The sequence below is a fragment of the Amphiprion ocellaris genome, chromosome 2, assembly GCF_022539595.1.
Source record: "Amphiprion ocellaris isolate individual 3 ecotype Okinawa chromosome 2, ASM2253959v1, whole genome shotgun sequence".
NCBI lineage: Eukaryota > Metazoa > Chordata > Actinopteri > Pomacentridae > Amphiprion > Amphiprion ocellaris.
In genome coordinates this window covers 837,016-863,991 of record NC_072767.1, presented here as the reverse complement: position 1 = coordinate 863,991, position 26,976 = coordinate 837,016, and the positions used below count along the sequence as shown (strand labels likewise).

The 26,976-nt window shown below is 39.3% G+C and overlaps 1 protein-coding gene across 8 annotated transcripts in view; it reads left to right on the top strand.

Annotated features, from left to right (window-relative positions):
* The first annotated feature begins 501 nt into the window (after nucleotides 1–501).
* The window catches only part of faf1 (Fas (TNFRSF6) associated factor 1), an 84,591-nt gene continuing 58,116 nt past the window's right edge, over nucleotides 502–26,976 (top strand). For 5 of the 8 annotated variants that reach the window (XR_008604599.1, XR_008604598.1, XR_008604597.1 and 2 more), the window contains exons 1-7: nucleotides 502–817; nucleotides 7,672–7,740; nucleotides 11,881–11,927; nucleotides 14,301–14,566; nucleotides 14,693–14,784; nucleotides 15,752–15,843; nucleotides 25,673–25,778. Coding sequence is in view for 5 of the 8 variants with exons in the window: in XM_035950201.2 (XP_035806094.1) it covers nucleotides 758–817; nucleotides 7,672–7,740; nucleotides 11,881–11,927; nucleotides 14,301–14,566; nucleotides 14,693–14,784; nucleotides 15,752–15,843; nucleotides 25,673–25,778 (732 nt within the window). In the remaining 3 variants the exon portion in view is untranslated. Of the gene's footprint in view, nucleotides 818–979; nucleotides 1,025–1,160; nucleotides 1,184–6,071; nucleotides 6,123–7,671; nucleotides 7,741–11,880; nucleotides 11,928–14,300; nucleotides 14,567–14,692; nucleotides 14,785–15,751; nucleotides 15,844–25,672; nucleotides 25,779–26,976 lie in introns of those variants that run through there. The other 3 variants (XM_023275226.3, XM_023275387.3, XM_023275305.3) reach the window with 3 other exon arrangements.

The window sequence follows — 26,976 nt, the reverse complement described above, 5'->3', positions numbered from 1 at the left end:
TACATCTATTTATTATTATTCTTAAATCCAGTGGCTATAAACAAAATAAAGAAAAATGAAAAGAATTTTTAATTTAATTGTGTTATTTTTGTTGTATTATTTTTTCCAGGAAAATTATTTTGTCATTCTATTTATTATTATTTATTGTTTTATATTTCTTCTTCTCCGTAATTTTACTATTAGCATTTTCCCCCAAGTAGGAATAGAATGGCAAAAAAAGGAGAAATGATTACAAATGAATGAAGATAAAATATGCATTGTATGGTCATCATCATTATTATTATTATTATTATTATTATTATTATTATTATTATTATTATTATTATTATTATTATTATTATTATTATTTTATTTATTTATTTATTTTTGTATATATTTTTTAAATTTAGTAGCATTTAGTAGTATTCTTTCCAGTGGAATGAAAAAGGAGGAAAAAAAGATTCGTCTATTAAATTTACGTCCTCGCGTCGAGAGTTTTACGGCAGCTGCAGCGGCTTTCCGTCCGTACCGTAAAGAGCAGTGTGCTAGCTGAGCATAATGCTAAGTGAAGACTGCGACGCTACTTTCCTGAATTCTGTCCCCCTGAGGCCGTTTAATCCCCAGAAAGGCTCGCATTTACAACCTGCAGGCCTTCCTCTGCGCGCCACGTCTGAATAACCGGTTTTATTGGTTCCAGAGTCTTTCTGAGAGGCGACAAAGCGACGAGAGCCGCTGGAAGAAGACGCTAAAGCTAACCCGCTTTCAGCCAGTCATCGCCATGGCCTCCGGGAGCAGCGACAGTAGTATGGATAGAGAGATGATTCTGGCTGATTTCCAGGTAAATATCCTTCTACTACCTGTTATTATTATATTATTATGTCCCGCTTTCAGCCAGTCATCGCCATGGCCTCCGGGAGCAGCGACAGTAGCATGGATAGAGAGATGATTCTGCCTGATTTTCAGGTCTGTTTCCTTCTCCTTTATCTGTTATTATATTATTATGTTCAGTAGCATGGATAGAGAGATGATTCTGGCTGATTTCCAGGTCTGTTTCCTTCTCCTTTATCTATTGTTATATTATTATGTTCATTAGCATGGATAGAGAGATGATTCTGGCTGATTTTCAGGTCTGTTTCCTTCTCCTTTATCTGTTATTATATTATGTTCAGTAACATGGAGAGAAATGATTCTGGCTGATTTCCAGGTAAATCTCCTTCTACTAACTGTTAGTATATTATTATGTTCAGCAGTATGGACAGAGATGATTCTAGCTGAATTTCAGGTATGTTTCCTTCTCCTTTATCTGTTATTGTGTTCAGTATCATGTCGGTGATGGCTGAAGTTCTCCAGGCTGCCGTCTAAACAGCAGCTTTCTGGGTTAGCACTGGAGCTGACACACTGAGAGCTAACTGGATAACGAGACACACTGACAGCTAACTGGATAACTAGATACACTGACAACTAACTGGAAACTAGATAACTAAGATAACTAGATAACTGGACACGCTGACAGCTAACTGGATAACTAGATAACTAGATACACTGACAGCTAACTGGATAACTAGATAACTAAGATAACTAGACACACTGACAGCTAACTGGATAACTAGATAACTAGATACACTGACAGCTAACTGGATAACTAGATAACTAGATACACTGACAGCTAACTGGATAACTAAGATAACTTGATAACTAGACACACTGACAGCTAACCGGATAACTAGATAACTAGATACACTGACAGCTAACTGGATAACTAGATAACTAGATACACTGACAGCTAACTGGATAACTAAGATAACTAGATAACTGGACACGCTGACAGCTAACTGGATAACTAGATAACTAGATACACTGACAGCTAACTGGATAACTAGATAACTAGATACACTGACAGCTAACTAGATAACTAAGATAACTAGATAACTGGACACGCTGACAGCTAACTGGATAACTAGATAACTAGATACACTGACAGCTAACTGGATAACTAGATAACTAGACACACTGACAGCTAACTGGATAACTAGATAACTAGATACACTGACAGCTAACCGGATAACTAGATAACTAAGATAACTAGATAACTAGACACACTGACAGCTAACTAGATAACTAAGATAACTAGACACACTGACAGCTAACTGGATAACTAAGATAACTAGATAACTAGACACACTGACAGCTAACTGGATAACTAGATAACTAGATACACTGACAGCTAACCGGATAACTAGATAACTAAGATAACTAGATAACTAGACACACTGACAGCTAACCGGGTAACTAGATAACTTAGATAACTAGACACACTGACAGCTAACTAGATAACTAGACACACTGACAGCTAACTGGATAACTAAGATAACTAGACACACTGACAGCTAACTGGATAACTAGATAACTAAGATAACTAGATAACTAGACACACTGACAGCTAACTAGATAACTAGATAACTAAGATAACTAGATACACTGACAGCTAACTGGATAACTAGATAACTAGATACACTGACAGCTAACCGGATAACTAGATAACTAAGATAACTAGATAACTAGACACACTGACAGCTAACCGGGTAACTAGATAACTTAGATAACTAGACACACTGACAGCTAACTAGATAACTAGACACACTGACAGCTAACTGGATAACTAAGATAACTAGACACACTGACAGCTAACTGGATAACTAGATAACTAAGATAACTAGATAACTAGACACACTGACAGCTAACTAGATAACTAGACACACTGACAGCTAACTAGATAACTAGACACACTGACAGCTAACTGGATAACTGGATAACTAAGATAACTAGACACACTGACAGCTAACTGGATAACTAGATAACTACATAACTAGATAACTAGACACACTGACAGCTCACTAAGTGACTCTGGACTCACACACTAGCTGCGACCTTGCTAACTAGATAACGGCCTCTCAAAGCTGCCGACACTAACTAAGATAAGATAAGTCCTCTATTTCTCCCCACGCCAGGGGAAATTCATATTGTTACAGCAGCTTATGTAGCAATAGACGTAGTAATAGAAATAAAATAATAATAGAACAGTAGTAATAATATTTACAATATGTACAGGGAACTGCGCGTCAGTTCGTGTTTTCCGCCGGTTTCCAGGTCCCTTTCTGGACAAACAGCTGAAACAGAGCTATGGTGGCTGTCAGCTGGTTGTTTTGTTCTAAAGCCTTGTCAGAAACTGCCTCCGCCTCGAAGACAACAGCTTCTTTAGCCCAGTTCAGTTCTGAAAATAATCCTTTAGCTTCCTGTTTATTTGGTATCTGCACTAAAGCAGCGTTCTCTGAATTGACTGCTGGCCTCCTCTTTGTGCATGTTGTGTTGTTGTAGCTGCGTGTTTTCAACCAGCAATTTCACTTTAAAAACGTTTGACAACTGACTTAATCAGTAACCAAGCACATACTTTCCACTGTTTACTAGTTTGCATTACATTTGAGGTGAGTTGGGATGTATAATAAGGCTGAAAGACTTCAGATTTTTCTGATAGATATTGCAGTTTCACTTTATTATGCAGTGAGATACTATCAAAAGGAGGATGGCATGAATTTATCAGATTAAACCCTGGTCAGACAGGCTGCATGATATATGAGGTGTGGCTATTAAATAATAAGACTAGTTTGACAACAGACCTAGTGAGATTAAAGGTTGGCAGAGTAACGTCAAATTCAGCTCGGTCGGTGCATGTCTTACTGGGTACGTGATTATTATAGTAACTGATGCTGAGCATGCTTCTGTTCAAGATTAAAAATCAGTGTATTTAGAAACACAGCCTACTGACCAGTCAGTTCACGTGGAAAATAATATGACCCTTCCTGGAAGATCCCATGGAGCTTTTTACACAGATAGAGAGAGAGAAATGCAGAGTTTTTTAGAACTGCAAGCAACTTCAAGGCCGTTGTTTTATATGTAGGGGCGCCATCAGAAATGTTTCATATGGGATCACAGATGGGGCAACTGAAAATCTCTCAAAAACCAGAAGACATAACTGAATTGGAGGAGTTGCATTATGCTCTTGTAGTTTAGAGGCTAGTTGAAAGTAAGAGAGACAAATGACATACTGATGTACTAGGGTTTCTTATTTTATAGTGAAAGTAAGCTAAGTTACAAAAGACAGCAAAATAAAACAGACATAAAATGATCAGATTTAAAATACAGGGAAAACACAGTAAGGAGTGTAAAACCAACACAGTGTTAGAAATTTGAAAATAATACATATTTGAAAAGCAATAACAGACAATTCAAAAGAAATTAAAACTGAAATAAAATCAGGAAAGATTCGGCAATAAAAGTATGGGTGTGTTTCAATTTCCATGCTACCATACAATATAATACGGCAGAAAAAGATTTAGTCTTTCTCAATACACTGTCCTACTATATTTGGTGAAATTTTGCAGTATGGAAGCCTGCATGTTTTTCTGGCTATTCTGACCCACGGTCCTCTGCACAGTTACATCACAGTGTCTCGCATGAGTATAAACAAGTTTGAGCTTCAGACAGACAGACAGACAGACGGCGGCTCATTTCACTCTACACACTGCGACGGTCAAAGTTTCAGGGGCGATATTATGATGAAGCAGTGTGTCCCACTTGGATGCGTCCTGTATGAAGCAGTATACTTTGTGTGGGCAGCTGTAGCATGTACATACAGTAAAAAGACACAGTATACGATTTGGTGTGCAGCTTATATTTTAAAGAGAGACTTAAAAGAGATCACAGACTAACCTGACCTGGATTTCTTGGGCAGATCGTTCTAGAGCCTCGGGGCCCCCGACTGCAAACGTTCTATCCCCTTTCAGCTGGGCCAGTGGAGCTTGAAAAAGACCTTTGCCTAAAGATCTCAAAGTGCATACTGGTGCATATGGTACTAAAAGGTTAGAAATATAGCTAGGAGAGAATGAGTACATAATAAAATCTATCCTTAAACATAGTGCAAGCCGCTGGAAAGAGGCTGAAACATGAGTGATGTGCTCACATATCTTGGTGCTGGTTAGAATTTCGGTTGTTTGGGTGACCACTGTTCAAAATGCCCGGAGAGAAGAGATGCTGAAAAGTATTTGAGGAGGAAAAGTTTACCTATAGGCTTAACATCAAGCTTATTTATGATTTCAGTAGAGAAAATTCTGTCCTTGTGTGATGGCAGTTCATCAAACTACAACTAGTTATGATACAATAAAATGTGTTTTTGTTGTTACTCTGCTACTCGGTGTCACGTTTTGGTTGAATGATGAGGGAGGTCACATTCTATAAATTTATCTATACACACAATAATGTCACTGCTGCAAATGTCTGGCAGTGAAATGGAAAAATCCCCCCTTTGAAAATAGCAGCAGTGTCATTAATAGCTACACCTTGTATGTCCTTGAATTGCAGCCTTTGCAATTTGCTAAATGCATGTTTCAAATGGATTAATTTTTCAGCAATATTAAGTGACTCATTCAGATTCAGACAGGCCACAGCAGATGTATTGTTTAATTAGAGTTAGGTGACATGGCATCAACACCTCATCACACTTTGGGAAGCCAGTTTATAGAGCTAAAACTGCCAAAAAAAAAAAAAAAAAAAGTATTATTGTTAACACAACACTGGAATGTAATTTCTGAAGATTGTAAAGGAGGCGCCACATTTAAAGTTTTCTCCTGTAGCCTTAAATCCCATAGATTACTACAGTGATCAAACAACAATGTAGTATTTGTAATTTTCTAATGTTTGAGCCAGTTATTCCCTCTTTGGTTAGATAGTTTAGTAGTTTTATGTTGCTACTGGGGAATCTGGTTAAGAATTGCACCAGAGTTGTACTACATGAAACGGTTGATCTACATTTAACAGAAACAACATTAAAATAGATAAACATTAATTTCTTCTAAAGCATCAAGTACTTAAGGCATGATTACAAGCCCTTTAAATGTCAAGAGAGAGTCTGAGCAACTTTAAAAGCATGTTTTCCCTTTAGTGTGTGACCTATGTTTTATCTCTCTGTTTGAATCAGCTATCAGTAAGAAACAGAAACTTGTGGGTGTGACTTTAAAATATTACAGACAACACAAGTGTCAGCAGTGAGGGGTTTTTTGGAGATGCTACATGCTGTTTTTACCTCAAAAGTAAGAACTGAAATTCTTGTTTTACAGAGTGGTTTTGTGGAGCACTTGTTGCTTAAAGATGTCATAAATGTAACACAGCCAGGTATTTTACTGCTCTGTTTTACAGTAAAAACAGAAAAACAGTGACAGCATAGAGTCATCAAAAGACTGACAAAACTATAGTTTCAGTACCTACATTTCAACATTTCACCTTTGTGTGAAAAAAGTCTGTGTTGGTGGTGTTTACAGATATGACCAGTGTAGATTTTAAACTCTTGTTATCATCAGTCATGCCAAACTTCTTCTAAATGTCCCATGTGTCCTTCTTTTGAGCTTTAACTGTGGCTAGAGGGGACGTTACTTTCGACCCTTTTGCCAAAATTAAATCATCATATCCTAAGCTTTATTATTGTTTGCCTTGATGAGTTAATGAAATCATCTTTTATCAGTAAATAACAAAATTCTTTTCCTTTAAAGTAAATCTAGATCAACAGTATCCTTCAGGATGTGTCTGTGTCACTGCAGGCTAATTGTACAAACTGTTAAAATAATAATAATAATAATAATAATAATAATAATAATAAAACAACTCTTCTGGAACTACTGTGCAAAGGAGCACATATCATTGTATCATTTAGAATAAGGTTAAATTATTTAAAAGCTTCTTTTTTTGCAAATAAAAACCTGTGTTAATAATAGTTTTGTTTGACAGGTTGTTTTGAAGCTTCTAGGTGTTAATAAAATGGGGTTAACCAGCAGAGTTACATCACCATCTCATCGTTCCCCTTTGACCAGCCTCCTGGAGGATTTTATGAACTGATCTACCACCGTCCAAGTACTTCCATGTTCTTGGTGTTGATACAGAAAATGCCCAACATTTGAACATCCCAGAACTTGAATTCTCTTCTATTTTCCTGAAGGTTCATCTTGCTTGAGGCTTTTTGACATTTAAATGAGTGATAGGATTTTTTTGTTTTTGTAATGCTGCTGACATTAATGCTCCAGTTTCTTGTCATGTGGTTTATGTGTTGCTTTGAATCTGAAAATGTGTTTTGATTCTGTGAAGGATCAGAAGAAGAAATGACACGACACATCTGGCTTATCACCTCCCTCCTTTTAAATTTCAGGGAGAAAACAAACAGATAAAGCTCAGATATCATGAAAGCAGCAGTTGATGTTGGTGTGGCACTGTAATCCTATTACACTTTAAAGAATACACTTTGTTTAGCCTGTTATGCAGCTTTAGAAGTTTAAGGTGTCTGTGTGTAAACAGTACAAATACCAGCCACTGCTTGCTTACTGTTTCTAGTATCAAAAATTAGTTTTTCTGAATGTTTTAATTTTTCCTCTCTCCTAGAAAGTTCAGTGTTTGCAGAACTTGCTTTGATCAAGACATTGCTGAGTGTCATAGCAGTCAAACCCTCCTTTTGTTTTCATTCTGTCTCTTTTCTTTTGTTGTGGAATGTATTTTTTTATGCAGATCTGAGTGTTTCATCTAATAAACTGCAGCAGAACATCACACAATGCATTTCTCTTTTCTAATTCATTGTTTTTTTTCTTCTCCCCACAGGCTTGCACAGGAATTGACAACATTGCAGAGGCAATCACTCTGTTAGAGCTTAATAACTGGGATTTAGTGGTAAGTTCATTATCTGCAAGCTCTGGGCCTTACTCTCAGACACACAGGCTTTTTCCATCAAGTTCAGGAGGGAAGTTGGCGTCCAGTTGCACACACCTCAATTTTGCATTGACCAAAAAACATTTATCCATTTTATCCACTGGTTTTTGTCAAGCATCGGGCCAAAAATGTCACCCTTTACAGAAAATGTGTCCTGAGAGGTGTGGTCGAGTACGTGTTGTGTTTAGAGAGACACCATGAGAAAGATGTGTCCTGCCAGGTTCGTATTAATTCATGATGAGCCCCTTACAGCGAAGTGCGAATCAGAAGGGGTCAGTCTATATTTAGAAAGATGCTGGCAGCGGAGCAGCAGGACAGACGGCCAGGACTGGACTCGCTGCAGCTGTAAATCTGATGACTTGCAGTCCCTCCACAGTAGGTGTTAGGTTTTTGTAGAAACATATTGCTTGTGAGCGCTTGTGGTTGCGAAGTGCTGGGATGGAGTGGGATAGTAACAATAGAACTGAAGGGACACTTCCCCCCCAAAATCTGCAACGCTGTTTCCTCCAGAAAATTGTTTAGAAGTGCAGAAAATAGTTAACCTCGGAAAATCCTGATTCACCTCTTTTTAAAAAATCTATTTAGTAAGTAGATGACGCCCTACACAAATAGATACTTGCATTAAATGTGGCATTTAGTGTGTGAAAGACAGCTTTTGAGGTCCTTGATGCTGATGTTTTATTTTTTATAAGGGTGGATGTGTTTTTATTACAGGCAAGAATTTAGAAATATGCTTAATAATTGCAATTACAATCTTTATTAAACAGACAAATGAAATCATGAGAATTCACACAACAGGATGCATAGAAACCCAGACAGTGACAGAAAATGTAAAAAATGTTGGACTTGACAGCATTTGAAGCTCTAAACACTGGCACCAGGACCACCCTGTCATATTAAAAACATAATATATACATTTTTAGACTTAAAATGAAAGTCTGACTGGACAGAGATCTGTCCCGGAATCGAAGGTTGCTGCAATCTTCCCAGTGTTTAGTAAATTATTGATATTTCGGCGTGAAATGTGCCTGATTCGGTGGACAGACCTCTTACTTATGGATGCTAAAATATGAAGTGAGACAAAGTGCTGGGGAGAGATGCTTTGTATGACAGTGAAGAGGAAGAGTTGCATTTTTTTTACCTGTCCTGTGCCCGGGTGTGATACAGGTGTCATGTATGTTTAAAAACAATAAAATAAAAGTTACAAAGCACTCAAAGAAATATTCCAACCACTCCTGCACTATAATCCATTTCTCCACTGGCCATCTTTATGGTCAGTGTGCTCAAAAATACCCATACTTTGCAGCTCTACAGTGACTGTAAGATAGACTTTTGTCACTCTAAATTTATTTCAGTGGTTTGAGAGATAAACTGAACGCTTTTCTTGAGTGTTCAGTGCCTGTTTGTACAAAATATCGTTGCTGCACAGCATACATGTTGATTAGTCATACAAGGAAAGGCGTGTACTGCTAATGGCATTAATAATAGCTCTTTTCTATTAAAGTGTCCTAATAAACCAGGACAGTGTGACCCTACATTCAAAATACCAGAACCTGTCATTGATATTTTTTTTTTTTTTTGTTTAAACCTGTGTCTTCTCTCTTGTGACATGTCAGAATGGTCTTTCGTGACGAAAAGGGCTCTCCTCTCTATTTAAAAAAAAAAAAGTACATTGCATTACACATTGATTATCAACAGAAGCCACAGGACAGAAATTAGTTCATAATACAGAAAAGTTGTGCCTGTCCAAGTTAGCTGAGAAACACAAGGATAGTTTTACCTTCAAAGCCACAGAATATTTACCCAAAGCAGAGCAAAAAGTGGAATTTTCAGTGACATGACAAAGACTCTTGTTCAGTGGACTGTGTTTAGTCTTGATAAGAGCCACCTTGGTTTATGGCACTTCACCAAGAAGGGATGTTTGGAGACATCAGTCAGGTCAGAATAATGCTGCATTAGAGGTCACCTCTAAGATGCTTTGCACCATTCAGAGGATTGTTTTATTAACTTGAATCTTTTCTTTACAGAACAAGAACCAGTATTAAAACTTGTATGAACATTTTATTCATGCTGCAATTTGACCAGTTGCCTGAATGAGCAGAGAACATGTTTTAATGGTAACTTTAACCTCACTGATGAGATGTTTATTTGACGATCCCCAGCAGCTGGTGATGAATGCTGGTTTCATAGTGCCCAACATGCATCACTAAAAGTTTTCCTCCAGCTGCTGCCTGTGAAAAGTTCCTCTATAAAATAAAACCCAAAGAAAAGCAGAACTACTATAATATCCATTCAAAGGCTGCTTCAATATGTACGAATGTTATTGCTTTATTTATGCTAATGTGGGAATAGATTGTAATTTACACTACCATTCAAAAGTTTGGGTTCATCCAGAGAATTCCATGTTTTCCATGAAAACTCCCACTTTTCTCCATGTGTTAAAATAACTGCACCAGGGTTTTCTAACCATCAGTGAGCCTTTCAACACCATTAGCTAACACAATGTAGCATTAGAACACAGGAGTGATGGTTGCTGGAAATGTTCCTCTGTACCTCTATGGAGATATTCCATTAAAAATCAGCTGTTTACAGCTACAATAGTCATTTACCACATTAACAATGTCTACACTGGATTTATCAATCATGTGTTGTTTTCTTCATTTAAAAAAAAAAAGCTTTTCTTTCAAAAATGAGGGCATTTCTAAGTGACCCCAGACTTTTGAACAGTAGTGTAATTCTACAAACCTCAGGCAGCTTCTGGACCTTTTTTGGATCCTATCACATTTTTCCTCACTGTGGACTAATTTCTCGCTGCAATATAGATCAGAGAAATGGAATGAACAAAAATGAGGAAGGGAATTACGAGGAGGAAGAGGAGGATACAGCTGGTCGAGACAAGGGAACCAATCGGAGGGCAGAAATGTAGGAGGGCCGTGAACATTGACCAGATGTAGAGCCTTTTTTGGCTGCATGTAGAGCCAGTCAGGTTTTTCTTTCTCTTAATTCCCCAAGGAATAAAACCAGCCATCCATTCAGAATTCCAGTTTGGAAAATCAGAATATCTTGCTAGGAAGATGGGGATGCTATTCCAAACAGTGTGGAGTTGGAATGGATCAGCTTACACTGTGGAAAAGGACACGACTTGTGGAACACAAAGGGGATATATTCTGTATATATTGTGCTATTTCCATAGAGTCCTGCACCTCTATGGAAACAACATAAACATAACTACAAGCAAAAAAAGATCAGAGATGTCTTTTGTGTCGTATGGCACAGTTACAATGCCAAAAATCATTAAAAAAAAAAAACAAAAGTTAAATTTCAGTTTTAGCAGAAGACTTAACATTTGCTTTTTGCCGTCCCAATTTTCCTTTATTCAACACAAAACTAAACGTGGATACCAGCATACATAACAACTAACCGTCGTTTGCTTTTTTTGCGGCATAGAATAATGAGTCTTCTGGAGAAAACCAGTCAATTGTCCATTCAGACAAAAGCTCACTGCACAGCTGACAGCCGTTACAGTTCAGTCCTCTTTGTTCCGATCGGTCGCTCTCCTTGAATATTCCAGCTCTGTCATGTTTTGACAGCGTTGGTTTGGAAACTTTGTGCAAGCACATGCCACAAAATCTGAAATTAAATTTTTCCTTAATATGTGTAGATTAGCTAGTTGTCGCCTTCATCTTAGCAGGTAATCAGTGAACATTTAGGTCCCTTGTGCTGAAAAATATGAAGTTTACAAACCACAAAAGGCACAATCTTAGGATTATATGATATCGTAGTGGCTAAAAGTCATCATTTGGGGATTGCACACTGGTTTTATGGTTGAGGTTTATGATTGGTTGTCCTGTTAAAAGTGATAAGAATTAATGTTTCGGATGCAACTTTTAAGGAAAATCTTTGGTACAATTTCTAGAATTGTGTAAAAAAGCTTTCAGAATGAGTCTCTTTGAAACCTACTCCTTGTGTCTCAGCTCCTATTGCATGTTTTGTCATGGTGTTGTTTACTGACGTAATTCTTTTTTTTATTTTACCACCTCTTTAGAAATGCAGCAATAGCATCATGGTGCATCATGGTGATTACCTCTGCTTCCGTTACAGGCAGCCATCAACGGGGTGATACCACAGGAGAATGGGATCCTGCAAAGGTAATAAAAACGCTGCTGCACATTCAGATCACATTTAATCAGAGGAAATGTTTCTGCTGACGGTGCTGCACTGAAGGAATGTCACCTGACCAGCAGATCATATCAGACTTTTCAATGCACTGTTGTGTATTCGTCACGCTAGAATGACCTTGCAAAAAAAAGCACAAGAAATCTGAATACGTGGAAACAGGGGGTGTCTATCCTGTGTGCCAAACAGCTTTAAAAATAACAGACATTTGTCATTGTATTACCGGTAAATTGAAATCATCACTCAAGTAATGAGCAGGTAGTGTTAACTTTGCACAGAACTGGTGAGAGAAATTTTCTGTATCACCTGCTTTTTTATTGTTTATTTTGAGGAATTTAGGATGTTAAATCTTAAAATAAATGTTGCTTTGTAGACACATGCATACATATCCACTACATAACGCTAACACAGAGGCTGCTGAGTTGGACTGTGTTGCTCCTGCTATGGTTTCTAGTCTGCTGTTTAATAGAGGAATGATATAAAAGACTGCAACTGCAAGGAAACTTTCTGCCAAGAATGGAGTTGTACACAGTTTCTGAATATAAAAGGTTTCTTTAAGAGGCTTTGTGCCCTTCGCTTTCCCTCAACGGTTATTTGACACTTGTGAATGCAGTGAGCTAATCTAAACCCTCTCAGAGTGGCCACGTTCTGTTCAACCGTTTTTATTTTGTGTACACACTCGTGCGCATGTGTGCGCTTGCATGCATGTGCTGCAGTGTGGTTAAGGCCTTCGGGCCATGAGAATATTGCCGGTCTTTCTTGAGGGCACACATTGCTCTGAAAGGAGGCTGGCTGGCAGTACGACCAGCAGCCAACACATTTGCTAAATGGCTGGCATTGGTGTGAGTAGGCTGGCGTTGCCCAGTAAACAGACTCTGATGACGTGACCTGAGCTGGGGCCAGTTGGAGGTTTTGCCAGCACTCCTGTCGCAAATGCATTTCCGTCCTCCCTGGTGTCCTCTTTGCTCGGCAGAATTATAAGAAGCCTGAATGTTGCATCAAAAATTATGTCTTTGTGGAAGAAATCATGTGTTGAACTGTGGTGTAAACAGATCATCGACAGGTGAAGGCCTCTACAGTTTTTCCTGCTTTGGGACACCTCTTGTCGTGCACAGGACAAGAACACCATCTAGATGTTAGAAAGCGCACAACTGCACCCAAACAGCAACAACAGACCTTTTAACGGGTTTTAGTGTTACTGTGCCAAGTCTGGGTGAAAGTGCACCTAGAAACTCTAACTTGTTTTGAAAGCTGGGGCAGTAACACATTTTTACAACATATTCAAGAATTCTAAGGATCGTCTTGGTCAGATCTGTCACATTTTCCCCTATTTTTATGATTTGCCCCAATTGTATGTCATCTTTGTCTCACTATCACTGAACAGTCCATTAGTGACATGATAGCAGTCTGTCTGGTGCTCCTGATGGTCAGTTTTGTGCCAAATACTGCCCCAGTAGTCTCCTGCAATTACTACTACAGCAATTAAATCTATATTCCACACATTATAAAGAAGACTTTCATTGGTAAAATTTGTGTTTTTGCACGCAGACATACAAATGTCACACTTGTCTGATTGTGTTATGTCACAAAGGTGGATTAACTCAAATTTTTACATGCGTTCATTATTGATACACACTGGATTTTCTGTTTGTTTATGACTTTTCTGATGTATAATGTCAGAACAAATTGTTAAACGTCAGCTTTTTGGAATTACCTATTTTTCTGTATTATTTGGGCATGAATTTTGATGTTATCTTCATCTATGTCACAAGTAAAGATACACAATTCATCATCTTTCCTGCCTTTTTTGAACATGTCTAGTTGTAAGGTCTGACTCACTATTCCGATCATCCGATCCTAATATTAGAAAAATGTAAATCTTTAAATAATCTGTGGTTTAAAGTTAGTTACTGGTGGAGGAGATGGTTATAACGTGCTCCTGTAGAGTTGGGTTGATTTGCCTCCCCATTGGTGCAGCCTGTTTGTGGAGGTTTTGTGTCAGTCGACCTTCGCCTCAGGGCAGTGACCTCACCAATGTTGTGGGCCAAATAAAATAGAGCCTTTGTTTCGAAAGCCTGAATTTGGCACTCTGCTCTTGCAAGACAGTTGCTGCTTACACTTCAGGGAACAAAGGGCACACTTTGTTCATGGTTACAAGGGAAAAAAGGCATTATTTACCGTGTTGTGTGAAATATGGGGCATATGCTGAGAACAAAAACATGAGGCAGTGAGCAGTTTCTTAGTTTCTCGCTAATTTCCGACTTTGATAAAACATGATATTTTTAGAACTGACCATATGAAGTCTCTACAGTCACACCATCAGTGACCTTTTCACCTCTGTGCAGTAACTTTTCCAGTGAGGCGAGCCAGGCCAGCATGTACGGACCTCTCAGCCACTCAGAAGCAGCCGATGCAGCAGCAGGAGGCGCAGTTCCTCCTCCCTCTTCTTCATCTTCATCCTCTTCCCCTCCATCGTCCTCGGCTTCAGCCTTCTGCCCCCTCAACTCCTCCTCCCGACACATTGTAGAGCGTCAGCCCCGGATGCTCAACTTCAGGGTGGAGTACCGGCAGCGCACTGTAGAACTGGTACTGGAGGAGGGCAGCACAGTCGGTGAGCTTGCCGATTAGTATAATGTGCCCGCAATCTCACGCAGAACACAGTTTTCATCCTGCCTTTTAGCGCACTAAAGCTTCAAAGTAAAATGTTCCTCTGTGCTTTCTCTAATCCACCTCACAGGGGAAATCAAACAAATCCTCGAGACAGAGCTCGGTGTCCCAGTGTCCAAAATGCAGCTGAAGGGATGGAAGAGCGGCGATGTGTCTGATAGTGTGAGTTAATGCTGTTTATTTTTGCCACAAACGTGCAAGTTAGAAAATGCAGTGAAGCATTAAGAAAAAGGGAAAGTACTGCTGATATAAGCTATATCTTCTTTTCTTTTGTTTTGGCAGTATTTCTTAGATTTTTTAAAAACATTTAAATGTCAAAATCATGTCTGTAATACTTGATTCCAAATCACACAAGGACCACAACATCACCAACAGTGGACTGGTAGCTAATTAACACTATTTCTATTTCTAGCCTTGTAGTGCAAATTAGAGGCTCCCTTCAGAATATTCATAGATGGACTTAGCACATCTAAGTCCATCTAGACAGACTCAGATGTGCTTTGGAATATATTATTTTCAATTCTTTCAAAACTGTAAAAACAAAAAAAACTTTCATGTCAGGCTTGGAAAACAAATAGCACAACACTGCAGTTTTCTATACCCATAAACATATGTGAAGGTGCCATTAGAAGTGAGTTAAAGTGTCTTCGACTATCAGAGTACTGTACGCTTTTAATCACGATTGTGCTTCGGTATGATCAAACACTGAAAACAGAAAATAGGCCCTTGGGGCAGAGGTAGGTGTATGCTTTTCATGAGTAAGTTTTACAGGTGTTTTTTCACTCAGACTGCAGTTCATGTTGGCAAGAAAAGAGCATCGCGGGAGTCTACCCGGCAGTGGGCACCTTGACAACGACTCCTGTGGTGGTTAATGACCTCCAGCATCACCTAACTAAGACAAAAAGTTATATGGTGTTGTAAATGTACTTAATTCAGGTTATTGATTATTGATTGGACCAAAATTAGTCAAAGTTTGCAGCTTTAGATGAAACAAAAAACCAAACTTGTATCTGCATTTGTTTGTCATAAGCACAGTTTCCCTTGCTTAGCAACATATTGCCTTTACTGTTATGATTCCTTTTGCAGGGAACAGAACTATTTTGATCTTTTTGTATCTGTTTATAATCAGACGGTGTTGAGAAGTTTACACCTGCCCAAGAACAACAGCCTGTATGTCCTGACCCCAGACATCGCTCCTACTGCCAGCACCAGCAAAAACAGGTATTCAGGCTAACACACTCCAACTCTTCTTATTCTAAATATGTGTCGTTCCATAATACACCACCGCTCTCTTTTCATGCTGGTACACATACTATCTCCCAATCCCACTGTGCACAAACTCATATACTTTCCCGCAAAAGGCTAATTTATGCTTTCTGCGTCCATGTGCATGTCGATGTGGACTTTAAAAGTGGACAGCAGACAGTTGTGTTCTACTGCAATATCTCTGACTCAGTGTACAACAGAGACGTCGCATCAAACACTGAAGGGCTGTGACTTTGCCATTTTTGTACTTTTTAGCAGCTTCTTAAAGATTAAGCAGCAGCATGGGTTCATGTGATTATTCCTGAGGTGTGTCCGGCACGGTGGACGGACATAACACAAGATTTCTGGAGAATTAATAACTTCCTACAATGTTTAGGTATGCATAAATCAAAGCACCTCCAAAGTCCTGTAGCCTTACAACTCTTTTAATTATCAATTAAAAAATTGTGGAAGGTGGAAAATCTTCTTCTTACACAGCTTCTCCTCATAACAAGCATTTGTTTTCAGCAGCATTTGTTTTTCTGCCGCATGTGCAGACAGTTTGTGTGGTCACAAGTTTTCGACTGCGTACAGATGTTGGCAGAGAGACTTGGATGAATGACAAAACTTATTATTTTCCCCTTGTTTACCTTGCGGACATGGAAAGCATGAATTAGAGTTACGTTCATGAGAAGGTTGGGTTGTCCTGCTGTTGAATCATGAGGTGATTGCAGCACACCTGATTTCCATAAGTCCACTTTTCTGCAGACTTTAGCTGAGGGAATCATCCGCACTTTATAGCATTGTGATGTCAAACACTAGGTTAGAAGGGGAGGAGTTTATCAAAGCTGATCGGAAGAAGCAACTAATCCCAATATTCCAAGAAAAAAAGAGGTGTATGTCTAAATATTAACACATAGCTCACTGGTGGTTCATAGCCGGAACTGTGGGTTCTTGTTTGTCCTATTATGGCCAAATGAGGAATTCCAAATAAACTTTCCCTTACGTGTGTGAAAGAAGTAAAAAAGTGTGACATAAAATGTCTCAAACCATAAAAGTATGAAGCATGTTTTGGCATCTTCAAGCATTTATTTAGAAAGCACCAGATCGTACTCAGACTTATTCAAACTGCTTTTAAAAGCATGTAAACAAAATGTAACATATATTACGGAGTAAAATTAAACAAGAAAAACAAACTTCACAGAGTAATTAAAACTGAAAAACACACAAGGTACGGAAAATTGAAATATGTAAATGATAAAGTATACAATGAAATAGAAAGAGACTCTTAAAAATAAAAGTGCACAATACAAGTTTTGGTAGTTTAGTCTAGATTCTAACTGAAAACTGATTTATTGAAAGCAGTGATTAAAGAGCTGCCTTTAAATTGCTTTTTAAAATTGGTGAAGTAGACCAGACTCCAGTAGCATCATGACTAAACACCATGTTGCTGTGTCTGGTGTGAACTTCCAGGCTTCAGCAAACATATCTGTGCTATATTTTAGGTCCAGAGCATTCAGAGACTTGCAGACAATAAATAGGGCCTTAAATTCAGTTTTATATTTAACTGGAAGCCAGTAGAGAGATCTAAGAATCGGAGTAATGAGTGCAGCAGCATTTTGAATGAGTGGTAATTGTCTAATAGTCATGTGTTATTGCAAACTATCCTAAAATCTTAATATTAGCCGTTTACAGTTAATCTATAGGGAGTGGCATGGGTGCAGTACCTACGAGTGAACACCAGGTGGCGGTCTATGTCCGCGTACACAGAAGGAGTCCAGCAGGTACCATTTTCATTGGTCTATTGGGACACATTGACCCGCTGGTGAACATTCATTTTCTCAGATCTATTGTGACATTTTGAGAAGAACGTCTGCTGCCACAGTCTCCGTGTGTTGTGTAAATAATCATTTCCACCTCGCGTCTCTGCATCTTTCAGCCTGATGTTGTTGCTTGCTGAAGATTCTTTTACTTCTTCAGCGGTAGTCTACATGATGAACACGTCGTGTGTTCTATTCCTTTTCCTCCAGACTACCACATTAGTGACGCCGCCCGGTGATAATAGAGGCTTCATGAAGCCGGTGTCGTCCGTCCAGAGGTTGTTCCGGTCGTCTTAGTGAATGCATGACAGCATTAGCAACCTTTCCCTCTGAAATGTCAGGCAGCTCAGTGTAAAGTCACAGCAGTAATCTAATCACAGGTGGCAGCTGAACATGGGATTGTCTTTTCATCAGTATCAGGTAAACGTCATCCCAAGAAAGAACGTTTCTCCTCGTGAGATCGGTTTTATTTTGAGGTGTGTTGAAATAGTAAAAATGGACGGACTGGTGCAATGAATGAAGATCATTTTTGTACGTGTGCACATGCGTTAATTTAAGTCAGCATTTAGACGGTCGGACAGCTTGAATTTGTCGTGCTTTTATGTTTGCTTGTGCTGCGTGTCACTGTCTTCGGTTTACAGACATTTTGAGGCCAAATGAGGGTGATGAGGATGCACAGTCCTGTGATTATTAAAGGGACTGCTCGTATTTTTAGCAGCTTGTTCCTCCCGGGACGCAGTCTATGAGTCAATGTGCAATAAATGAATGAATTAAAGGGAATTAGGTAGTTTTAAATTGCAAGCAGTGCCATTAAACGGTGGAATTATATATCCTAAAATTAATAAAGTGGAGTATTTTTTAAATTAATGTTTGATCTGTGTTGTTTCAGATCCTTGTTTTCTGCGAGGTAGACTCTTAAAGCTATTTTTCAAGCAAATGTCACCATTATCGACCTTTAAAATTTGAACAAAGCATCTTCAAGGGCTTCTCTGCTGTAAAAGTGTTTAGTTGTGAATCTCAAGTTTAAAAAAAAAAAAAAAAACACTCTTAAAACATTTTTGCAATCCTCTTCTGTTCAGGAAAGTTATGAAGAAGAGAAAGAACGCTCAGGGACACTTTTGGTCTAACATTCTGTGAGCCAGGTTTACTGTGTCTCACAGAATTGTTTATTGAAATTTCCCACTTCATCAAAAAGAAAAGTAGACTTGATCTTTTGACAAATTCCAGCAACCCTCCTCGTAGATTCATGTGTTCAGGAGCTTTTCTTTTCTAGTGTTATGTACAGTCGCCCCAGTTTGTTGACCGTGGGTTGGAAATAAAGAATTGTACTCTAGCTCTCCCCCCAAACAAGCGTCCACATGTCGGCAGAACACATGTAAAAGAAGTCGTTTGGCAGTTTGCCGCTTTGCCTGCTAGTTAGGCTAAGTGGTAGTTATATTGTGTTGGCAGCTAATGGCCCTCATCTCCCCAGTCTTCCCTCCCCTCATCTTCTCACTCCCCCACTGACTGCTGTGTCTTTTTAGCAGCACCGTTGCCATTTCTCCAAGTGTCATCGATGTCATTTTGGGTGTCAGGAGCTCATTATTCTGTGTGAGCTATTTCAGTGGTGGACAGTTGGGGCTGAAAGGAGTGGGTGGGCTCCTGGGTGTATACACATGCATTTGTGTGTATAAATGTGTGTGTGTTTGTGCGTGTGTGTGGTGGGGGGGGGGCGGGGGCTGTCATATTGGGAGAGGATAGGTGACAGATCACAGAATATGAGCAGAGCGGTCCCCCTGTAGCGAAACCAAACAAGCTGTTAGCTGGCGGTAAAAATAAACTGTGGTCACACTGTTATATCCACACTATGAGCAATTTGTGTGCAGTGTCTTCAAATTTGTTGCAGTAGATGGTGAAGGCATCCATCCGAAGTTTGCAGGAAGTACACATTATCAGCAAAGCACCAAGTCAAGGTCCTGATGTTATCATCTCATTTGATTAATAGTACAGCCATAACTGAATTCCTCTAATGCATCTTACGTGCTTACTTTTACCCAGTTTAGCTTCTCTAAGTAGAGTCTGTTAACGACGTGCTTGCGATTTATTGTCTCATTACTGCCAGAGTTGAGTAAGATCTTATGCTTCTGGTATCGCTGCTGTCTTATTTGCTTATAATTGCAACCACAATTGTTACCGAGAATTAAATTTCTCTTTCTAAATTTCACCGCAGCTTTAATGCAACGTTGATGCTTGATTTTACTGTATTTTGCTGCTTGAAGTAGAGTCTGTCATCCACATGGTTGTAATTTATTTTGTCTTTATTGCAAGAATTTAATAATTTCTTATATTTGGGGTATCACTGTTGTCTTATTTGCTTAATATTGCATTCACAATTAGATTCAACTTCCTAAATTCCACTTTAATGCAACTTACTTTTTAGAGTCTGTTTATGACATGGTTGTGATTTATTGTCTCTTTACTGCAAGAATTGAATCAGATCTTATGTTTCTGGTATCATTGCTGTCTTATTTGCATACAGGTGCAGCCACAATTATTACCCAGAATGCAATTCCCCTTCCTAAATTCGACTGCAGCTTTAATGCAACTTAAATGTTTTGTTTGTTTGTTCAATGTAACTTAAATGCTTACTTTAACTCAGTTTATCTGCTCAATGTAGAGTCTGTTATATGTAGTTGGTGATTTACTTTTTACTGTCTTTTTACGGCAAGAATTACATAAATTATTCTGCTATTTTCAAACCGGCCCCAAATATATGAAAATCTTGATGATATTGTTCTTGAGTATACTTGGTCTGTCTCTTGTACATCACAACAACACAGCCACATGTTGTATTGTACGACTTTTAACTAATAAAACACACTGCAACGCTGCGAAAGTTCACATTAGGTCAAAGGCCCGATTTAATTTGTTTTTTGTCCGCCTTCCTTCGAGTTTCATGCGTCGACCAGTACAACCTGCCTCCCAGCATCTCCTCCCAGCTTGTGATCATCATCATGTAATTAACCACGATAAACCCAAATATAGCAGAAAATCTAATTAGTAACATTTTATAAAACTAAGTTCATAATTTCCGTCTAAGTTGCCTGTTTGTTTGTCTTAACTTGGATGGATTTTGCACACTCTAAAGCCATTTTCAAACAGGCATCCGGCAACAATGTTTGCTTCAAATATCCACACGCTCAGTCGCCTCTTTATTAAGTGCACTTGTACAATCTCATGCAATTTGGTGCGACGGCTCTGCCGTAAATTCTGCCTTTTATGAAGAGAGAATGATGATGCCGTTGTGTAAACTTCTGCGTATGTTTATGACTGAAGTCGCGGTGAAAGGTGGTGCTGTAGTGAACTAAATTATACTGACAGGTGGTTATAATCTTTAATGAGAGGGAGGCAGAATATTTGAAAAAGGCAAAAAAAAAACATGATGCTGTTCAGTATAACACTTTAACTAATTATAAAGTCACCACAAAACACCTCTGTTATTATCAACATAAACCGATAATTCTATGATTAGAAAGGCCAGTTTATTGCAGCAACTGTATTGGATTGCATTAGATTGTGTAGGTGTATGTAATAAAGCAACTCCACATTCAAAATAAGGCATCAACCAAGAATAACATCTTCAGCTTTCACTCAGTTAAAGTCAGGCTCTAATTTAGTTTTTACGGATGCACATCAAGACACACCTGAGTGGAAAATATCAATTATGCAACATTATAAATCTCTAGTATGTGTTTTGTTTGAGCCAACAAGCATTTTTAAAAAATTTAAGTAGAGTAACATCACTTGTAAAATAAAATTTTGGTTCACATTTGTTTTGCTTGTTTGTTCTAGCTTTGTCCATCTTTGTGGTTTTATCAAAAAGACAGCAAAGATGACCTGAATTTGACTTACAGAGACATAAAGTGGCTTTTTGATAGTTAAAAATTGTGGTGCATGATCTACTTTTTTTACATTTGAATCTGTGGTTGACAATCGAGGATGAAATGTGACTGTAGGAACATAATTGTAATTCTGTATGTAAATATCTAAATTATTAAGTTGTGTTATTTTCCAATAATTTAAGCACTATTGTCAGATAAATGGGTTATCTTTAATTGGAGTAAGGGTAATGAACTATATCTGCTGGTTTGTAGGAGACTCAAAAGAGAGCTATCCAGCCAAATTTAATTTCACGATGCTTATTTGCTTCAAATTGTTGCTGAGTAAAAATGCAAATGTCCCATAAATGGTAATATCCCTGGCAATTACTTTGTAGAGCTTGGCTGATGCAGTACACAGACCTAAACCAAAGTGACTGATTAAATAGTGCTGCACCGTCATTATGATTCCACTGAGCAAACTCCTCTTGGTTGCCGTGTTTGATTAGAAATAAATCTTGAGGCTTTGGGAGATTTCCCTTTGAGCACCAATCTATCTGCAGTAGTTATTTAGTTAGTGATGTGATGTGAAGTTAGTGCTGCAGTGTCAAAGCCTGGTCTGAAGAAGGTTTTTTTTTTCTGTGGCCATGTTGATGACTGCCTATGAATACAAGAGGGTGTTGAGGAGGAGCTAATCTCTTGCATAAATGATGAAGGCCTGATGAATATTTCACCGGAGCCTGTTTCCTTTCGTGTTTATTCTCCGCTCCAGCTCCCGGCAAGCATGTTTGCCAATGAAAGGTTATTTTAATTTGAACTCTTGACAAAATTTGAAATTGCAGAAATGATTCATTAGGTTTTGTGTGTGTGTTTTTTTTCCTTCCCTCACCTCTCCCCTCTGTGTGAGCCAAAACACAGATGCTTTCAGGGAGACGGTAGCTAGCTGGTTAGCTTAGAGCAGACCTGATGGGAAGACTCCAGCAGTTAGCATGCTAATTAACTTTGGGACGAGATGGCAGACCAAAACAGAGCAGAGCCCAAACGGTTTCGCATTTTTCTGCTTTGTTGTGGATGCAAAATGTGGAGGAGGTAAGGAGACCTTGTGTGTGCCTCATGGCCTCCTCTTTGTATTCGAGGCGAGGTCAGTCAGCATGTACTCTCCTGGTCAGTGTGCTTTCAAGTGGTGTAAGCAGTTAAAACACGCTTATATGTCGGCAAGGGGTTGGGGAGGTTGTGTACGGGACAGTGTGTGCGTATGGGTATTTGTGTTTTGCAGGCACACGTCACATTGTGAGCTTGCGTGTGCATCTCTGTGTCTGGCAGTGCTAGTTTAATAAGGTCTAGAGTCTGCTCTGCGCCGCGGGGACTCGCAGCTTAGGCGATGGGCTTACCTCAGAATGAAACCAATCTGTTTAGCCTGCTCTTCTCCCCCTGCACAACGCTCCGTTTTTGCTGTCCATAAAGTTAAATGACATTTTCCTCTCGGCACCCTTATGCCATGTCAAGTGCCTCCAGAGATGTCACAGGCCGACCTGGATGTCACCGAGTGTGTGTGTTGAGTGAGAAAGAGACCTCTGAAGGCAGAAGCAAACACTGAGACATCCACATTCAATCCTGTGCTGCTCGGAAGACGGCAGCTTTGAAAACACCAGTGGTGAAAGCGGTCCAGACAAAGGGATATTAGACTTGAAACATGGTTGTTCTGTTTATATATGAACCAGCAGGCCTCTTTAGACAGATGGGAAATGACAAGGAGATGACTCACTGTGAATGGCAGTTCTTCCCCCTCTGAGTGCATTTGATATTTTAAGTAGCTATATTTGTACTATAGAGCACAATGAGTGATCTGATTTTCCAAAGTAAATCTTGAACAGAACTCCACCCACGCACACACCAAATGGCTCGTCGGCCTGCCATAAATGACTGATAAGATGTTCCTTCTTTGCTTGGAAGGACAGAGTAACACTTCCACTCAGTTTACCCTCTATCTCTGCCTGTTTAGGAGTCTCGCTGCCTGCCAGCAGCAGCTCGGGACTGTGTCCAAACATAATCGTGATAATAGCTAGATCCTTATTTATGTGTCCCTACCCCTTCCATTTTTCTCTCCTCTCTCTCACACATGCACACATCTCCCTCATCCTTCTGCTCAGCCCTATTACATATGCATCCATCCTTCCCACTCCACACATTTCCAATCTTCTCCAGTTAGCTACAACAAACATTACATTTACATATTGATTTCGTAGTTTTAGTCAATGTAAATATGCTGTCATTACAGTAAATTTGAGCTTCTGTTAACATAAGCTCGTCCAGATCTGCACAGATTAAGGGTGTGATTGCATAATTAATGTGTGCGCTACATATTAATTCCCTCATCCCTCTCTTTTCTCTCAACTCTTCCTCCTCTCCTTGGGTTCTGAGCCCTGATTAAGTGCCTGTTTCGGCCTTTAAGCCTCCCATTGCTATTCAGCCTCACAGATCCAGCGTTTGCTCAAAACGCTACTTAACCTCGCAGCTTATTGTAAATGAAGCTTCCAAAAGTTGATTCCCCCACCTCCTCTTCTCTGACACTGCTGTAAGTTACTGAGTGAGCTGCTGCTGTCGGTCCAGTAACAACATCTTAGAGTAGTGCTTACCTGTAAACACCTTCTGTCTTAGTTTTTCTGTTCATGGTCATTGGTCAAGCTTTGAGGAGAAAAAAATACAAAATATTGCCATTTTAACAGATTGTGATGGACTTGTATGTGTTGATTGTTAGTTCATCAAATTCTTCACTCATGATGTCATGTTGGTTTTATTAACAAAGGTTCCTTGAAAATGTCTTTATTCAGTTTCCTTCTATAAAATGTATTTATTGTGCTTCTTTGTGTTAATACTGTTGTTTTTTTAAATAAAACTGATTAAATATTTTTGCTAAATGCAAGTAACACGGTTGCCAAAAGTGCCTCAGTTTACAATAACCATGTCCGCATCATAGAGTGTATAAAAAAGATAAATGAAGTCACCAGCTTTGAAAAGTAAACCAATTCCAAAATGTTTAAAAGTGCAATACCACTTAGTGCCACTAGGCTCTGGCTCCCATAGACTCCCATTCAAAAATCATCACCAAAAGCTACTTAAATTAATTTTTCCAGCAAGTCATTATGATTTTTTTTGGTTTAAATGCCTCCTTCTTATCAGTCTTTCAGCAGTCCATCTGTAAATAATTCCATAATTAAATGGAAAAAAGGCCACGAAATGCGTGACATATGGAGGTGTGTCTGGTTTAATGATTCCTGATGATTAGTTTTGCACGGCAGGATTCAGGCTAGTATAGTCCAGTATATTCTTTTCCAAATACGGTCACTTCTGGCTCCAGAAATTCCATGATGGCACCCAGGAAGTAGCACAGACACCAGTGGGTGATGTCACAGCGGCTATGTCCATATTTGATATATAGTCTAGGGTCAGTATTAGCATGTTAAGGGCTAACATTTGCTAACTGTGGCACTAGTGACATTTTCGTTCAGGAAAATGAAGAGTGTGAGCACTGGGCCCCTCTACAAGACAAAAGGGATGAAGCAATGCTTTTAAAACTAAAAACTGAGAGCCAGAAATCCACCTGACTAACTAATACTGAAGTTGTTGCTATTCAGGCACAAATTCACTAAATCTTGGAGAGTTTGTGCGACTGTAGCAGTGAAGTCCTGCTTCTAAGGCATCTTTAGTATTTGCAGTTGGGACGATGCTGAAGGCTCACCTGGGTCTTCATAGCCTCCAGGTTTGTTAGCAGTCAGACAGACTGATGGACTCCATGCTGTTGTTGTGCAGGTGGTCATAGCTGTGGAGGCCTGCTGTGCTGCGTGAAGCTCTGGCCAGGCTTGTTAAGACACAACCAGTAAAGTGGGCGACTGTTCCCCTGAGGAGGCACCCACCTCCCCGTGGGCCAGCAGGCTACCACTACTAGACAAGTTTTAGCTTGCCCTGTACTTGACTCTCTTAGTGATGATGTTTGTTATCCGTTGCCTGATTCTTTTCGTCCTCTTGCATCACAATTACACGTCTGCATCAGTCTCTCTGTTTTTAATTTCCTTCACAGTGTTCATCCCTGTTTCTTACGGTTTTTAATTTTGCTCCCTCCTCATTTAGTGCTCTCCAAGAGTCGTTAAACCAGAACTTCCTGCTGGTCATTAGCCACCGTGAGACTCAGAGAGACTACAACCTCAACTTCCCCGGCTCCAGAACCATACAGGAGGTATGATGCTGCCACAGCATGTAAACACAGACCGTACAGTACTTCATAGTCACTTTCTATGCATCGACTCACACAGAAGTTCTGCTCCTCCAGACTCTCCATAATATTATTGTACCTGATTCTGGTTTCCCATAACACAGCTTTCATTCCATTTGCCAAACATTGCTAGTCTATCTCAGCCATCGATTCATTATTCATCACAAATGATCACATTTCAGAGCACATAATTACTCTCACAGCTGCGGTTTGGTACAACCCCCTCTTTTGCTCCCCACTCTTCCCCCAGCTCTCCCAGCAGTCTGAAAGGCACTTTAAATGACTGAACATTGTTTGATCTAGGAATGTGGGAGCCATGGAAAGAGACAGAATCCATTCATTTTCACCATCTGAAGCTAAACAGTAGATTTGACAGCATATGAAATATTTATAGTTGCTCATCCTGGACCCGGAGTGAAGGCAGTGCACCACTCTGTCCAATGGTTATTACCATCACAGCTGCAAATGGATTAAAAGTTAAGGAGCATAAAGATAGAAGAGTGTGCTTGCTTGCCTATGCAGATGAGCGAGCTTGTGTGTGTCTGTGTCAATGTTTGGGCTCATATGAGTTCAAAGCAGCACTTGCCTACACAAAGACACATACATTACTGCCCTATATTGTCCGACTCTAGCCCCCCATGAAGAAGGAGACCCGAGCAGGCGTCATTTATTATTCACAGCGTGCAACTTGCTGACACAGGTGACAGGAAATACACTCCCCAAAGACTGATCAGGTGGCATAGTAAAGCCCTGCTCTCAGTCATGCCTTACTGTGTCTGTTCAGACAGAATTCAGGAAATGTCTTCCTGCACCGTATCAGATTTTGTTCAGTCTTCATAACTGTTTTCACTGGGACCAAGTTGTATAAAACATTTTGGCAGAATTTTGAGAATTACATATTTTTGTACACATGGGAAATCCTGTAATTCATATCAAAAGCCATAGAAGCCATTTTGAGAGTTCAGTATTTTTTGGAAATAATATTCAGCAGTTTCTCTGCTCGGTGTTGATTTAAAGTACACACAGGGAGCATTCAGTAAGAATAAATAAGACTTATATATATATTTTTTTTTATTTCACCATGAAGTTAACATGGAAGCAGCTTTCAATTTTGCACGTGTAACGACAATATATAGACCTCATTGTACACCATTTTTGCCCA